This window comes from Herpailurus yagouaroundi, unplaced genomic scaffold (assembly GCF_014898765.1).
Source record: "Herpailurus yagouaroundi ecotype Mexico unplaced genomic scaffold, PumYag 163, whole genome shotgun sequence".
In the NCBI taxonomy this organism is placed as follows: Eukaryota; Metazoa; Chordata; class Mammalia; order Carnivora; family Felidae; genus Herpailurus; species Herpailurus yagouaroundi.
The window spans coordinates 25,418,081-25,431,331 of NW_024412404.1; the positions used below are offsets into that span (position 1 = coordinate 25,418,081).

General features: G+C 57.5%; 1 protein-coding gene and 2 long non-coding RNA genes across 4 annotated transcripts in view; 1 reads left to right on the forward strand and 2 right to left on the reverse strand.

The window, feature by feature from the left end:
- On the forward strand, window positions 1-11,631 carry OPN4 (opsin 4). The gene is made up of 10 exons (XM_040485635.1): window positions 1-960; window positions 2,277-2,422; window positions 3,711-3,844; window positions 4,169-4,372; window positions 5,016-5,187; window positions 5,641-5,805; window positions 6,740-6,847; window positions 7,762-7,942; window positions 8,784-8,927; window positions 11,240-11,631. The coding sequence occupies exons 1-10, from the start codon at window positions 832-834 to the stop codon at window positions 11,318-11,320; spliced, it is 1,464 nt and encodes a 487-aa protein (XP_040341569.1). The 5' UTR covers window positions 1-831; the 3' UTR covers window positions 11,321-11,631.
- On the reverse strand, window positions 2,411-8,882 carry LOC121036892 (uncharacterized). 2 transcript variants are annotated; one of them, XR_005793521.1, is made up of 4 exons: window positions 8,756-8,882; window positions 5,597-5,701; window positions 5,028-5,194; window positions 2,411-3,125 (listed from the first exon to the last, which is right to left on the reverse strand). It is a non-coding gene; the product is annotated as an uncharacterized LOC121036892 (long non-coding RNA). The 2 variants fall into 2 exon arrangements; XR_005793522.1 differs by lacking the exon at window positions 8,756-8,882 and adding an exon at window positions 6,004-6,120.
- LOC121036893 (uncharacterized) overlaps window positions 9,425-13,251 on the reverse strand; it is a 25,028-nt gene continuing 21,201 nt past the window's right edge. The window contains exon 3 of the long non-coding RNA XR_005793523.1: window positions 9,425-9,437. This is a non-coding gene — a long non-coding RNA (uncharacterized LOC121036893). The remainder of the gene's footprint in view (window positions 9,438-13,251) is intronic.

The window sequence follows — 13,251 nt, forward strand, 5'->3', positions numbered from 1 at the left end:
AAAAATTTATTATCAAAGGCAAGAAATAAACAAAATGCCTTGTGATGTGATCTCACCCTGATTGTGTGATATCCTGGCACATCCTCAGCTTCTTCATCTGTGGAGTGGGTGACCAGCCTTGGTTCTGGGAGGGGGGTGGTTGTGAAGATGTGATGGACTCATGTGGGCTGAACCTAAGGGCAGGGCACCCCATGGAAAGGGTGAAGCTGGGCGCCACTGGGCAACCCCGGGCATCATTGAGGGAGCAGACGCTGTTCTTGATGAGCTCGGGGAAGAGAGAGAGCCTTGTCAGAGGGGAGGACAAAGGCTCCTGTCCAATGTCCAGGAGGCCAAGCAGAACAGTCTCCCCTGAAATACACATATACAGACACATTCACACTGACACACACTCTCATACTCATGCGCATGCGCGCGCGCGCACGCACGCACACACACACACACACACACACACACTTTCACACATGTATACTACCATCATCAAACCTTCTGTGGACAGATACCCAGGGACCTGTATCTCAGGGAGCCCGCAGGACTGAGCAACTGGGCATGTGCACTCCCCGCTCCGCTACTTAAAGGTGGGGACAGACCCCGTGGCTGTGAGTCGCCATAGCTGTGACACTCGTTCTTTTGTGCTTCACTGGACACAGCAGTCATCAGCTCGAAGAGCAGCTCCAGGCTCGGTCCATGCTGGATGCAGGAACAGGCAGCCAGCCAATCAAGCAGGGATGCTAAGGAAGGAGGAAATTTGGGAGACGGGGCACAGCTAATATCCTGAGCACCTTGTGCCCTTGACTTCTCTGTGGGCTTGAGAAAGGACGGCCCTACTTCAGGATGAACCCTCCTTCAGGGCCCAGAACCCAGGAGCCCAGCTGTGTGGCCACCCCAGCTTCACCCAGCAGGTGGGACGGCTACCGGAGCAGCACTTCCAGCCTGGACCAACCTCTACCCATCAGTCCCACGGTAAGCCAGAGGCCAGCGTGTGCACACACAGAGCCTCCCCTCCCCTCACCCTGGCCTCCATGTTGGGAACACACAGGGGCTTTGACAGGGAGATAGAAATGGCCTGAGCTCTACTGTGGGACCTTGGTCATGTTACTGGACCTCTCTGAGTCTATCCCACAAAGAGGACAAGGAAGACAGTGTAGGGAATGTCTTTCCCTGTGGAGTGCATTCGAGGAACAGAAAGGTCAACCCTAAAGGACAAGGGGCTGGAATGGCACAGATCTGTCCTTGGCTGCATCCATTCTTTTCTGAGGGTGGTTGGATGTCCCATGAAGCCTTCCAGAGAGGAAGACATACCCTAGGTCTCTGGATTTGTCCAGCCCAGAGTGAGGTGTTAGGTGCCTTCTGTTGCGTCCAAGATCCTGCCAGGGCCCCAGGACCATAGCCTCCAAACCCACTGTTAACTGGGGAGGGCTGGCCCTTAGGACCCTGGGATGCAGGCCTATATCCTGGATAGGATGGAAAGGCTCTGTAGCTATAGGAGGCAAGGCAGAGACTAACTTGTCCTCCTTCCCAGGAAAGGAGCTAGGGCAGAGGGGTCTTTAAAGCCCTTTGTACTGGCCTATAGGGTCATGACCTCCCTGGGAGGTCATGGGAAACTTAAGTGTTCTTTTTTTTTTTTTTAAGTTTATTTATTTAATTAATCTCTACACCCAACATCAAACTCATGACTCCGGGATCAAGAGTCATATGCTATTCTGACCGAGCAAGCCAAGTGCCCCGTAAGCTTTCTTTTTAAAGGGAAATTCATTTCCTCTCTCCCATGCCAGGCATCAAACTCAGCCCCATTCCATTATACTGTGGCAGTCTTTGAGGCTGGGGGTCTTGAGGAGAGGGGCTCTACCCAACCCCACCACCCCAGAGTCTACAGGGCCTAGAATACCATTGCGGACCATCTTGAGTGCTTGGGTCAGGGCCATATAGTGGAGAGAAAGCCACCCACGGGATGGCTCTGCCTTCTCCCCAAGGAAAGGTAGACTTACTCCAGCCATGTTCCTCCTTGTCAGACATGTGTCTGTCTGTCCGACCAGCCTCCAACAGATGATCCTAGAATCCTTGTGCCTCTGTGTCATGGTATAGGAGCTTGAGCTTGACTTCAGAGAGATCTGAATTTCCACTCTGGTTCAGCCACTTCCTAGTAGTGTGGCAAGTGGCTGTGCCACTCTGAGCCTCAGTCTCCCTACCCACCCTATGGGAACCCTAACCCTTCTTTCTCGGGGCTATTTGAAGATGACAGGATAACGTGATGCTCTTATTTCTCTGTCTCTCCGCAGGCAGCCAGGGCTCAGGCTGCTGCCTGGATACCTTTCCCCACAGTTGATGTTCCGGACCATGCCCACTACACCCTGGGCACAGTGATCCTGCTGGTGGGGCTCACGGGGATTCTGGGCAATCTGATGGTCATCTATACCTTCTGCAGGTACCTGGTTGGTGGGCATGGGCACTGAGGGCAGCTGGCCATGCAAAGACAGGGCAGGAATTCTAGTGCCAGTTCTGCCAGGGCTCCGTTGAGCCTGGGTGGGGACACCACGGCCAGGCCCTCAGTGGTCTCAGGGCAGGCCTCCATTTTCCAGCTCAGGGAAGGGGCCAAAGAGTAGTCCAGGGCAACTTGAGTGGCACATGCCAATGGGCCCCAGGCATAGTTTCTGTAAGACAAATGTCCCTACAATACCCGAGCCTCTGTCCATTCTACCCTGCTCTCAGCTTACCTCCATGTCACCTGCCCCAGAGGGTATCCTTCCTCTGCCTCAAAGAGCAGCCCAGGCAACAGGACCCTTAATCCTCAAGACTCTCAGCAGCCACCCTTGGAAACCACCCCCAGCTTCTTTCCCCACTTGCCCCATTCTTGGGCTGAATGGTGAGACAGGAGGTGAAGAAGTGAATTCTGACCCTACTACCTATTAGCTGAACCGACTTTGAACAAGTCACTTATCCTCTGGGAGTCCGTTTTTCTTGTTGGCAAAACAGAGTTGTGATTGATTTCACGGAGTCAATGTGATGGTTAAGTAAATCTACGCCTGTGCAGTGCCCATCAAATAAGTGTTTGAATCCTGGCAGTGCCACTTACTGAACCTTGTTATCTGGAAGAAGCCACTTCCTGGATGGGAACCTCCGTGTTCCATCTGGAAAAGAGGGAGGGGATAGATGCAAAGATGGATAATTATGGGAGAGAAGTCTGTGAAAGTGCCTGACCTATAGGGCACAGCCTGGGCCATCCCCGAGGGTGAAGACTGCAGAAATACTGAAATGAGGGGGACAAGGAGGGGCACCTGAGGAGGAAGATGTGAGAAGCTCTGCGGGAGGAGCCACTTGGGAGAACTTGGCCTGGAGGGGTTCAGAGGAATGAGGGGTGTGTCCAAGGAGAGAGTGTGGGTCATGCAGAGGGTTCCAGAGGGAGAGAGGAGGAAACAGATGAGCCCTAGAGCTAGCTCCTGCTTCTGCTGGGCTGCACGACACTCTGGGAGTGGTATTGCTCTCCATACAGGGCAAGAGTTGCTGTCTTTCAGGGGACCTCACTTCTTAGTCCACACTGTCAGGCTCCAGAGCTATCTGGCTGGTGCTGGCTAGGCAGCAAGACGGATTGTGGCCCAGTGGCTGGTGACTGTACATGTGCACATGTGTGCGTGGGCACACGTGTGTGTGTGCACATGTAGTTCAGGGAAGTTCCCCAGCAGAAGCACCTCCTGATAGCTTCTGACCCTCCACAGGAGCAGAGGACTCAGGACACCTGCCAACATGTTCATTATCAACCTCGCGGTCAGTGACTTTTTCATGTCCTTCACCCAGGCCCCTGTCTTCTTCGCCAGCAGCCTCCATAAGCGGTGGCTCTTCGGGGAGGCAGGTAGACGTTCAGGGTTCCCTCATGCTGGAGGGAGGAGGAGGGTTGTGGTGGGCCATGCCCACAGTGGAGGGTGGCCTTGGACAAGGAGGTGATCTGCTCTTCCTGGGCAGAGAATGGGTGGCCGCCCTCAATCCCATGAGTGAGCAAGAGGGAAAACTCAGCTTCTGGGCCAGATGTGGCAAGTAGCCAGGCTGGAGAGGGGCTCAGGGATGCTTTTCTGGAGAGAAGGCAGGAGCTGAGTATGTGACATCCTCAGACGCTCCCTCCCCTGGGGTACCTCATGGGCTCCTGCCAAGATCTGAGGTCAGGGAGCTGTGCCCACAGGCTGCGAGTTCTATGCCTTCTGTGGGGCTCTCTTTGGCATCACCTCCATGATCACCCTGATGGCCATTGCTCTGGACCGCTACCTGGTGATCACGCACCCACTGGCCACCATCGGGGTGGTGTCCAAGAGGCGGGCGGCGCTTGTCCTGCTGGGCGTCTGGCTCTATGCCCTAGCCTGGAGTCTGCCACCCTTCTTTGGCTGGAGTAAGTGGACTGGGGGAATCGGGAGAGGGGAAGATAAGCTGGGAAGGGCATGTTCAAGGGGCAGGTTGGTAGACTCGGGGTGGCCAGCTGGCAGGTGGGGCCAAGGGAGTGCTTGAGGCTCAAGGCAGATGGATATTCAGGGCACACGACTAGCAGCAGGGAAAAAACTGATGTGCCATCAGCAATCAGAGTGTGACCTGGGTTTCCCTCTCCCAGTACAGGGGAAGACCACATGGCTCTTGGGTGGTGGGAAGTGACAGGTGTATCCAATGCTGAGTTGCAGAGTCAGACACACAGGCGTTGGGGTGTGGGGCTTGAGCGGGTACGAGAGTTAGCAGGAAGGCACCCACCTTTCTGTGGCAGGATCGAGCACCTGGCCAAATCTGGTGGAGTGAGACCCTGGGGCTATGGTGAGGTCTCTGTTCCAAACTGGCAAAAATGGGCAGCAGTGGGCTTTGCCTGCTAAAACTGGCTTGGAAAGTTCCCCTCCAGGTGCCCTGCTTTCCGCACTGAACTGGGAAGGGCAGGGCTTGGGACCAGTGTTCAGGGATCCCAGACCCCACCTCCAGAGCCCCTGCTGGAGGAGGAGCCTGAATCACACTACCCGGAAGGCTGAGCACCTGCCCCCCACCCCGGATTCCAGGCGCCTACGTACCAGAGGGGCTGCTGACCTCCTGCTCCTGGGACTACATGAGCTTCACGCCATCAGTTCGAGCCTACACCATGCTCCTCTTCTGCTTTGTGTTCTTCTTGCCCCTGCTGGTCATCATCTACTGCTACATCTTCATCTTCAGGGCCATCCGGGAGACAGGCCAGTAAGAGCTGGGTGCGAGGAAGGGCTGGATGGGAGGGTAGCCATACCCCTTTCCAGGGTGCCCCTACCCTGCCCCCAGGCTCACATGTGCACCCACCCAGGACATTCCCAGCTCCAGGTGGGCAAAGACAAGCTGAGCACACGTGCGTAGTAGATGGGATGTCTAGAGATGAGAGCAACCTGGGTGCTTAGAGGAGTCTCAGAAGATGGGGACTTCTGAGGAGGGGACCTTTAGGCTAGGTCAGGAGGTCTGTGGGGGTAGAGAAGACATCACAGGGGGAACCACAAGGAGTCAGCTTAGGCTGGATGTGGTGGAGAACTTTTTGGGAGTCAGGGCTTCCTGCATTGGAGGGAATGACCAGGTAGGTCCAGGCAGCCTCCCCCACAGCGGCCATGATCATGGCACTCACTGCATCCAGAGTGGGGTCAGACTCGGACTTTGCACCCGTCCTAGGGCTCTCCAGACCTTCAGGGCCTGCGAGGGTGGTGGTAGGTCCCCCCGGCAACGGCAGCGGCTGCAGAGAGAGTGGAAAATGGCCAAGATCGAGCTGCTGGTCATCCTTCTCTTCGTGCTCTCCTGGGCCCCCTACTCCATTGTGGCCCTGATGGCCTTTGCTGGGTGAGCAGTGCCCAAGGGGCTGGGGCAGGGGCCGGAGAGGGGAGGGAGGAGGGTAAGGGGACCCTCCTCAGTCTAAGCCCAAGCCAGCCATCCCCACAACCGAAGTCAGTCCTCAGAACTTTGTTCATTCTCCCCGGGGCTGTAAGGTTCCCTGCAGGAGATGGGCCCACCCGCTCCTGGAGGCACTGGAACACATACCAGGTTAGGGGTGCGGGGAGCTCTGGACCACAGTGGATTTGACCTGAGGGCCTACAAGGGCTACCAGGTCCTGCCAGATCCCATGGGAACACTTGACTCTCCCTGAGTTTCTGGCTCCCTCTTCACCTGTGGACACACAGCCAGGAGAGCCACTCACCCCCTGCCTGCTCGTCCTTTGTGGCTAGAGTCTGGGGGCCTTGATGTCCACAGCAGCATGGACATAGGCCAGAATGCAGGAGCACTTTGAGACAGTGATACTTATTAATCCTGGGACTTGTTTGGGTACGAGACCTCCTTGTGCAGGAATGGCCTGGTCCTCCCTAAAGCTCTCTGGTGAAATCACTCTAAGGCAGCCAGGGAAGCAGTGGGTCTCAGGGTTGGGTGGGGTGGGGGAGGAGATGGGCGGAGGGCCAGAGTCACTGGGGGTGGGTAGGGCTTATTGCCAGCAGCACAGGCTCCAAGCTATAGTGGACCTGGTGGAACCTCCCAACCTGGCACATCTTCCTCTCAGCCGCCCTCCCTCAACTGCTCCCCTGGTTCCCGCTCACCTCCGGTCAGAACGCTCCCTGCATGGCAGTCCCTCCTGGGGGGCTGACTTGGCTGTGCTGGTTTGGGCCAGGTTGGGCTGTGCCCTGCAGGGCCTGGCCTAGAGGAAGAAGGTTCCTGAGTGGGAAGGTGGGCTGTGGAGGCTCTAGGAGGGCCAGCTGGTAGGGGGACCACTGCTTCTCTGTCCTAGGTACGCGCATGTGCTGACACCCTACATGAACTCGGTGCCAGCTGTCATCGCCAAGGCCTCTGCCATCCACAACCCCATCATTTATGCCATCACCCACCCCAAGTACAGGTGCGGCCTTCCTCCGGGACCCAGCCCCAGGTCTCCAGACCCACCCTCATGGGCACAGAGGGCCTGAAGCAGTGAATGGGGGCAGAGGCCAGCCATCTTTCCTATCTCTCATGTATATGGGGACCTCTAGCAGCTGGGAACAGCCAGTGACCCTAGGTGGGGTCTGGAGCTGCTGTGCATCCCCTCTACCCACTGCCCCAGTTTCCCAGGGGGCTCAGCTTGGAGGGACATCAGAGCTCCCTGGGCATTGTCCAATCCTGACTATGGAATTTTTGGAGCCAGGGCCCAAAGGCAGCCAAGATGGCCAATAAGCAGTGATACCTGCTAGAAAGAGAAGCCCCCAGAGAGCAATGTCCTAGAGAGACCACAGTCGGGAGAGTTCAAGGGCCCTAGCAGAGGCCTGGGACTGGTTCTGGCCCAGAGCCTTCTCTGCTGATAGAATCCCGGCACAGCTGGCCTCTTGCATGAGGAGTCCTTCAGTGCTTTCTTTTGCCTGGTGGTGTCAGTAACTCCCCACCCTGCTGAGGCCAGCTGCAGGCTCAGAGGAGCGTCCCTGGTCCCCATTGGAAGAGATGTGCCTTGGGCCAGCCACATGAGAGATGAAACCAAGCACCTTGCTGAACCTGCTACCCAAAGCCTCTCCCTCCATGCCCATGGCCTCAGTGTCTGTCCATCCCCAACACTATGAGCCTGTCAGTCTCTTTCACCCCAGCATCTGTCTGTCCTTCCTCATCACCTCCTCTGACTGCCAGTGTCTTTTTGTCCATCGCCATCACCCTATCAATTGTCTGTCCTCATAACTACAATGTTTGAAACTCCCCCAATTCCCCAGTGGCTTTCTCTCCACTCCCATTAGCCCTGTATCAGTCTGTTGGTCCACCCCCATCTCCTAACCAAATGTGTTGTTCTTGCAGAATGGCCATTGCCCAGCACCTGCCCTGCCTGGGGGTGCTGCTGGGCGTGTCGGGCCAGCGCACTGGCCCCTACGCCAGCTACCGCTCTACCCACCGCTCCACACTGAGCAGCCAGGCCTCGGACCTCAGCTGGATCTCTGGACGGAGACGCCAGGCATCCCTAGGCTCAGAGAGTGAGGTGGTAAGAATGCTGGGCCCTTGCTGGCTAGCACCTTGCCCTCCTTTCCTCAACCAGGCCAGCCTCAGGCCTCTGGGCAAGGCTGCCTCTGAGACTCAGGGACCCTCAGGGCCCTGGGATGCGGTCAGGAAGAGCCCTTCACAACTGTTCCATGGCTTTCCCTTGCACCATCCGCCCCTGACAGGCAGGGACCCTGGTGAGGCAATGCATTGGCCCAAGGTCACCCAGGAGCAGGACCAGGACTGAACATGCATCTTCCAGCTCTAGGCCATCTCTCTTCCATGCTGGCATTATTCCAGGAGCTTAGAGCCACAGCTTGAAAAGACAGGCATTTGTGGCCCTAGAGGGGCCTCCCAAGAGACAGGCAGGAGCTAGCTGTCCCCAGGAGAGCCTTCTGTGCTGTGGGCTCCTGTCTCCCAGCCACACCTGGGCTTCTCCATCACTGTAACTACAGGGCCCACCATGGGCCTCACCAAGAATCGCCACTGACCTTTTGCCACTGCTTCCATCCCTGGAGGTCTCTGTTAAGGGGCCGAGGGAGGAGCTGCCAGCGGTCCCTGCCTTGAACCACTGTAGTGCATGACATCAAAGAGTGAAGACAGACCCATCCCACATGCTTAGGAAGGCACACAAATGCGCACACACACACACACACACACACACACATGAACACATGCACTCAGAATTTGCAGGGATTTGGTGACCAGCAAGCCTACAGTATCACAGACCCTGCCTCAGTGAATATCTGTGTGGACGACGGAGAGACACTTGGCTGGGGAAGAGGGCAAGAGCAAGACTCTGGAATGTCCCTCTCACCTCATAGTGACTCTCTCACCTTCCCCAGGGCTGGATGGACACGGAGGCTGCAGCTGTGTGGGGGGCTGCGCAGCAAGTGAGTGGACGGTTCCCCTGCAGTCAGGGCCTGGAGGACATGGAAGCCAAGGCCCCTGTCAGGCCCCAGGGACGGGAAGCAGAGACGCCTGGGCAGGTGATTGGGCCCGGCACCTGCCAGTCTATAAGGGGGTGGGGACAGGGGGCAAGTAGCCCAGGGAGTGGCCTGGAAAGGGGAGCTGTTCTTGTGGGCGGGCCCAATGCCCTCTGGGAATCACTCCCTCCCCACCCAGATTTCCCTTGCCTGCCTGGGGTGCCTGGGGGTCTCTGTGACTCCAAGATGCTCCGAGCATGCCTGAATGTGGTCTGTGACTGTACCTGAGAGTGTCTGTGATTGCGTGACCCTGACTATGCACATGCATGGCAGGTGGTGGTAGCTCTACAGTGCTGTGATGATTGTATAGCTTGTGTGTGTAAGTATGTGTGACCGTGACAGTATGTGGTATGTGGTGTGCAGTGAGTCAGTGGAGTGTAACTTGTGCATGTGTGTAACCATGTGCCCAGCACATATTCTCTGTCTCTGTGACACCACAGGGCATAGGACTGAGTATGCCCCAACCTGTCCACTCTAAACTGTGTGTGCCCACGCTGTCTGCGTGACTGGAGGCTGGATGTACCTGGGGGGTGGGTGTTGTAAGCTGTTATGTGCTCGCTATGAATGCCCTGAGATTAGGATGTCACCCAGAATACTTGTGGCTATTAAAAGAAGGCCAGCTGTCAGCCCAAGTGCCTATGGAACGGAATGTCGATGGCGATTAGAGAAGGCCATATTCTGGAACGCTGGAAATGCCGTGTGCACAGGCCCCGAGGCTACCCTTCCCCCTCAGCTGACAGCTCTCTACCCAGCCCCTCTGTTCACACTGGTGCAACACCCCCAGCTCCTGGGATCTCTTGGGCTTCCCTAGCAAGCCTAAGACCATGTCCTGCCTTACATCCCCAAGGCTGCCCCCTGGGTGTCCCAGAGAGGGGGAGCCCTGGGCTGCCCCCTGAAGTTGCAGAATCCCTGCCTCTCCCAGGAGCACAGCTCCCTCGATGCTCCAGCTCCAGGGACGACTCACCCCCTAGCCCTGACCCTGGGCACTGTGAACAGCCACAGAGGCTGGGACGGAGACAAGCAGTGAGGAAAGGCAGTGGAGGGAATGTCCTGGAGGGAATACTGGGCCGGGCTAGGGCACTGGGCAGGGAGGGACAGCATATCAGCCATCACCTAACACGTGTGATAAGCACTGTCATCGAGGTATCAGCACACAGGGTGCTGAAAGCAGAGGCAAGTCCCCGAGGCCTCCCCAGGAAAGGTGGAGGTGAAGCAAGGGTTGCCAGGCAGGATGGGGGTGATGTTGAGCAGTCCAGGCCAAGAAAAGAGCCTGTGTGAACACAGTGGAGCCACTGGGGAGCTTGGCGTGTCCTGGAACAGAATGTTGCTCTGTGACCCAGGAGCAGCCAGAGGGACTCCGGGAGCTAGTGGTGGGGAGAGAAGAGGAGAAAAGAAGGGCAAGAGGTGGTAGGAACTGTGGGGAGGCCCAATCAGATACTGACCTGAGGGGTCTCTAGCCTTGACCCTGGGGGGAGCAGGGAGCCCTTGGAGGACTTAGCTAGGGCTTTGAGGTAGGCTCGGTCGACCTTGTGGGGTGGTTGGTTTCCCTGCAGCGGCTGGAGAAGGACAGCTGGAATGTAATGAGCGGGCAGGGAGAAGCCTGGAGGAAGCTGGTGCTGTAAGACAGGCAAGAAATGAGGCGACTGCGGCCGCAGGGCGAGAGGAGACGCAGGCCCCCCAGAGGGAGTAGAGGAAGAGGACACCTGGATGGGTGGGGGTGAGGGGAGCTCAGTTCTGACTGACTGCAGGAGTCTGAGAGCCTAGGGGATGGCCCCGGGGGGAGGTCTTGCCGGTGGCCTTAGATATTGCAGGCTCCATCCTCCAGGCCACAATGTGGCCTCGGAGAAGGCCCATCCCCCAGCCAGGACACAACCTGGCCTCTCCATGCGACCGCACTTCACTGCTTGGTGACCCTAAACATGGAGGGTCACTGGGAGAATGCTCCCAGTGGGACCCTCCTGGAGCTAAACATATGTGTGCTGTTTGCTTTCAGACCAAGGGGCTGCTCCCCAGCCAGGACCCCAGGATGTAGGGTGCCCATTGGCTCACCTTTTCTTCTGGGACACATCCAGCTCCCTCACCTCCCCCTCATACACACAGACCCAAGATCACCCCATGAGCCTTCAGGCTTTGGAAGTGGCCCTGTCACCCAGGCTGTGCTGGATTCGGGGCCCCACACCCCAAAACACCTGCCCTGCCATGTGCTCGGCACCCATTTCTCATCTCGACAGCCTGCACCCCAGGCTCAGCCCAGGCCCTCCCGCTTCCCGGAGTCATCTGTCTCTCCTCAAATGCTGTGTGCTGTGATTGTCCAGGCGATGACAATGGCGATGGCTCCGTGGGACACGCCAGCTAATTGCGAGCTGCCGCTGCACCCGGGCTGGGCATTTCACTGACGTGGGCAGGCCAGCACTGCATCTCCCGCGGCCAGCAGTTGAAGCCGAGCACAGACTTTCATGCACCGGAATCTGTTCTTCACCGCTATCCCCTTCCTGCTTCCCCAGTGCTATTTCTGCCATGGCCCACCCTCTTGTGCACACATACATTTTCGGGCACACTCTTCTACCTGCACATGTCTGCATGCCCACCAAACACATGTGTGCACACACTGCACCTGTGGCGTGTCTCGAATCAGTGACCTAAGATCATCCCAGGGCTGTATCGCTCTGACAGCGTATAGGAAAATAAAAAGCAGAGAAGCATGGTCTTCACCTGTTGGTGTCGCGATGGGAGAGAGACCCAGGGCCTGGCCTCTGACGCCCGCAGCATCTCTTTCTCCCCTCCCTCTGTCCCCCACCTTGCAACTCTCACTCCTGAAGCCTCCACCTCAAACTGCGAGGGGAAGAATGGAGGAGGGACAAAGACCAGGCTTGTCCCCACCCCCACTCCCCAGTGAGCTGCTGTTATCAGGAGGCGGTTCATGCCCAGCCTGTGGGCACCAGCTCCTCTCTGGCTGGGTCTCCCAGGGGAGGCAGACGGAGGGAGGCTGGCCTTCCCCTTTAAGAGCATCCTTCCCATCACCCCTCCCTTTCCCCAGAGGCAGCATCAGGCAGTGTGGGTGCCAGAGTCCAGAGAAAGAGCCTGCAGCTCCAGGTACTGCCTAGCCCGGGGCTTCCCCTCCCCCTACAGGGTGGGCTTCTTTCTTTCCCCACACTGGTCATACCTCGCTGCCGGGTCCTTTCCAGCTTGGCAGGACAGACCCCTCCTAGGAAAGGGGGTAACCCTGGAGGTGGGGATGGATGGGAGGGGGCCTGGGAGTGAAGTAGGGGATGGTATGGGGAGGGTGGGGTGCTGGCCATGAGCTTCCTGGACTTCCTGGCTGCCCGGGCCAGACCTGGGCAGGGGGGCAGCCTGGGCTGTCTGATACCCAACAGAAGAGGTGGTGTAATGGGGGAAAGAATACAGGTCCTTCTTTGACGTCGTCCACTTGATATTCTTGTGAACTTGGGCAAGTTACCAAATGTCCCTGTGATGTGGGGATGCTACCATGCATGTTGTATGTGCCAGGCCATGAGGTGGGGTGATGTCAACTGGGAATTCGTCACACCCCAGGCCCACTCTGAGTCTTCAGGGCCTAGCCAAGGCTAGAGCCTTCCCAGAGGGCCAAAGAACTGCCAGCCCTGTCACCTTCACCTTCCCTGAGCCTCGGTTTCTCCAATCAGAGCCAGTTTGGGCCTTGATCTATCTCCAGACCACACAGGGCCTGAAGTGTCTTCTGAGGAAGGGCTTCTGGAGGTATCTTGGCCCAAAGAACACACTGGCTGGAGTCCCAAGGGGCCTAGGCCCCCAGGTCCCCACCCAGAACACACTGTCTCTGGGTTACAAGCTAGACACACACCGCACGCACTTCCCCCTCCTTATGCCTTCTGGCCCCACATCCCAGCAGCTGAGCAAATGGCATCTCCTCCCCTCCTCCCTACCCACTGCCATTCCAGTGCAAAGGGCATGGGGGCCTGGCGTGCGACATTGGCAGCTGGAGCTTTCCATGCTGCTGTCAAGTTTTCCAGAGCACAAATGAGACAGGAGAGCCAGGAATAACCTCTGGGCCCCTAGAGGGTCTGGAGGGTGTGGGCCTGCCTCCGACCTGCTTTCAGACCCTGTGCCAAGACCCTGTGCCCTTCGCCCCCATGCCTGGCCTGGGAATCGGGAGGTGCCTGCAGCCATGGGGAACCCATTACTTGGCACAAGCCCAATAGAAATGAGCACCATTCAGGTGCTCCAGCATGGCCTGGGTCCACTCCCTGTGTGACCTTGGAGAAGGCACTTAACCTCTCTGAACCCTGGTTCCTGCAGGCCAAGGTGGCAGCCTCTCAGAATCTGAGGGGAT

Excerpts from the sequence above, each read along its gene's own strand:
- OPN4 (XM_040485635.1), top strand. The coding sequence starts at position 832 with ATGAACCCTCCTTCAGGGCCCAGAACCCAGGAGCCCAGCTGTGTGGCC. Across the intron at positions 961-2,276 it reads CTCTACCCATCAGTCCCACG|GCAGCCAGGGCTCAGGCTGC; the intron begins GTAAGCCAGAGG and ends GTCTCTCCGCAG. Across the intron at positions 7,943-8,783 it reads TAGGCTCAGAGAGTGAGGTG|GGCTGGATGGACACGGAGGC; the intron begins GTAAGAATGCTG and ends CACCTTCCCCAG.